The sequence below is a fragment of the Arvicola amphibius genome, chromosome 8, assembly GCF_903992535.2.
Source record: "Arvicola amphibius chromosome 8, mArvAmp1.2, whole genome shotgun sequence".
Classification (NCBI taxonomy): Eukaryota; Metazoa; Chordata; class Mammalia; order Rodentia; family Cricetidae; genus Arvicola; species Arvicola amphibius.
In genome coordinates, this window is record NC_052054.1 from 62,516,429 (window position 1) to 62,518,863 (window position 2,435).

The 2,435-nt window shown below is 36.8% G+C and overlaps 1 protein-coding gene across 1 annotated transcript; it reads right to left on the reverse strand.

The window, feature by feature from the left end:
* Positions 1–457: 457 nt before the first annotated feature.
* On the reverse strand, positions 458–1,378 carry LOC119821735 (vomeronasal type-1 receptor 2-like). Its single transcript, XM_038340861.1, has one exon. It carries the CDS (start codon positions 1,358–1,360, stop codon positions 458–460), a length of 903 nt encoding a protein of 300 aa, XP_038196789.1. The 5' UTR covers positions 1,361–1,378.
* Positions 1,379–2,435: the final 1,057 nt, after the last annotated feature.

Sequence of the window (2,435 nt, forward strand, 5' to 3'; positions counted from 1 at the left end):
GATAGTTATCCTCCTGGATATTGGAAGTAGTCGAGATTGCAGTGCAAAAATTGGGAACTTGGGGGCAGGGTGGGATGGGGACAAGGGGAGATGAGGAGAGAAAAGTGTGAAGGGGAGGATGGGGAGAGCTTGGTGGAATGGGATGGTTGGGATATAGGAAGGGTGGATATGGGAGCAGGGAAGCATATATCCTAATTAAAGGAGCCATTTTAGGGTTGGCAAGAGACTTGACTCTAGAGGGGTTCCCAGGTATCCAGGGAGATGCCCCAAGCTAGTTCCTTGGGCAGCTGAGGAGAGGGAGCTGGAAAAGGCCAGATCCTATTGCCATTCTGATGACTATCTTGCATACCACTATAGAACCCAAAGAATTTTTGTGTTGTTTTCTTTTTCAAATATTGGATTCTGAAAAGACAGGCAATATAAATAACTACACTAACATTGGAGGATTCTGTATTCTTTATCCAAAGAAAGCAAATCCGGAGAAAGAGAAGGATTGATTCATAAGTACAAAAGGGCTCAAAGTGGGAAAACACAAAGTTATAATGATTGTGACATTCTTCAGCCACCAATTTTGACCAGCCATAAGAGCATTGCAAACATGTGAGATGGTAGATAAGGTATAAATAGCCAGAAAGATGAACACTCGGACAAGGATGTTCTGGGTAGCTCTGGACTCTGGGGAGTTACTGTAGAAAGCACAAGTGCTGCGAATATGTTGAACTTGCTGTTTGTGCCTATACAAAATGATAATCATTGAGCTGCTGGACCAGGTGATGAGGAGAGAAAATAGAAGTTCAGGAAAGACAGATAAAGCAATGTATAAGGAGACTGTGATTTTGTCATGACCTGCAACAGTATAAGGTTCAAAATCTGTCTCTTTTGTTATGTTTCTCCTTCTTAATTTTATGGTCATGTACAAAGGGAAAAGAACATTTACCATGATGTACAAGACCCAGCAGAGAGAAATGTACAGACCAATGTCCTTGAGATATTTTGCTCTAAGATTCTTCCAACAGGAGTGTCTAGGGCTGATGATGATGGCCTGGAAGACACTCAAGAGACAGATGGTGGCAATGGACATGCTCCTAAAAACTCTTTGAAAATACATAAAAAGTTGATAGCTCCAATCATTGAATAAATGTTTAAACCCAAAAATTGTCATTGTGTGACCCATTCCTTTAGAGAGAATAATCAAGACATTAACCATAATCAAATGCATAAGAATTAAATCCAAGGGCTTTATTTTATGTTTCTGGTAATAAATAACTAGGTAGTAGGAAAGAAGAGAGGAATTTCCCAGAATTCCAACTGTATTTTCTATCAAGAATATTATTCCTACTCCCAAATTCCTGAAATCCATTTTGTCACTGAGCAAAATTTATTTCACTTCTCAGAGGACAAATTTGAATTTTAATAGATAAGATGGTCCTATAAACCTGATGGCACAAAGACACAAGAATCACATTAACAGAAAAGTTAAAACCTGAGGGAGCAGCACAAATAGATCCTTTCCACACAACCTCTCACATTTATTTTAGCACCAATAGCAATCGTCAGTAAGAAATGCTGGAATCTTCAAATGCATATATTTATGGAATAAATTCTCATTATATTTCTCACAAAAGGCAGAACTAAGACAAACTTATCCTGGTAGAAGAAATGGCCAATGAGTTCAAAATAAAAGAATGTTCAATTATATAAGCTCACCAACATTGGACAAAATGTCTCCTCTCAACATCTTCTCCAAGGAAAAAATCCACTGTGAATGCCTTTCTAATGTCAAAACATGAATAATGAAAATATTACAACAGGAAAGAGAATGCTTTTCTATTCTTTGACAATTATTTTATTATGTGGCAATAACAACTAGGCAAAATGATAGACTAGATAATGTTACATTAAGAGTTAACTCCTGAAATTCCACCAACCACAAATAACCATGTAAGAGTGGTAGTACGGATTTAAGATTAGGAGAGAAGAGAAGAGACACATTATGCATAAATAAAAGTTATCTAACACAATGGAGAGAAAACTGGTAAATTATTCCAACAGAAATTGGTTAGAATAAGGCAATAGTCTATAAATAATACATATGGGAAGGATGTCCAGTGTTCCTACCTGATCTATTATCTAATGCATCACTCAGCAGTAGAAATGTGAAGCACAAGTCATAAGAAAAGGTAACTCTTGACAAACATATGAATGAAACAAGAAACCTGGCAATGATGTTCATGGTACTACACACAGTTTCCCAAATGAGAGGCTGTGAATAGGTAGAATAGATGTACAACTTCATGTAGAAAACTCAGCTTTTATGGAAAAAAAATAGACCTTCATAGATAATTCTCAGAATTCACATGCAATAAATGATTTGAAAGCAAATAAATACAAACCTGTACTTTAGCAGTGCAGTGATTGACTAATGTTTATACAGT

Coding starts and splice junctions, on each gene's coding strand:
- LOC119821735 (XM_038340861.1), bottom strand. CDS start 1,360: ATGGATTTCAGGAATTTGGGAGTAGGAATAATATTCTTGATAGAAAAT.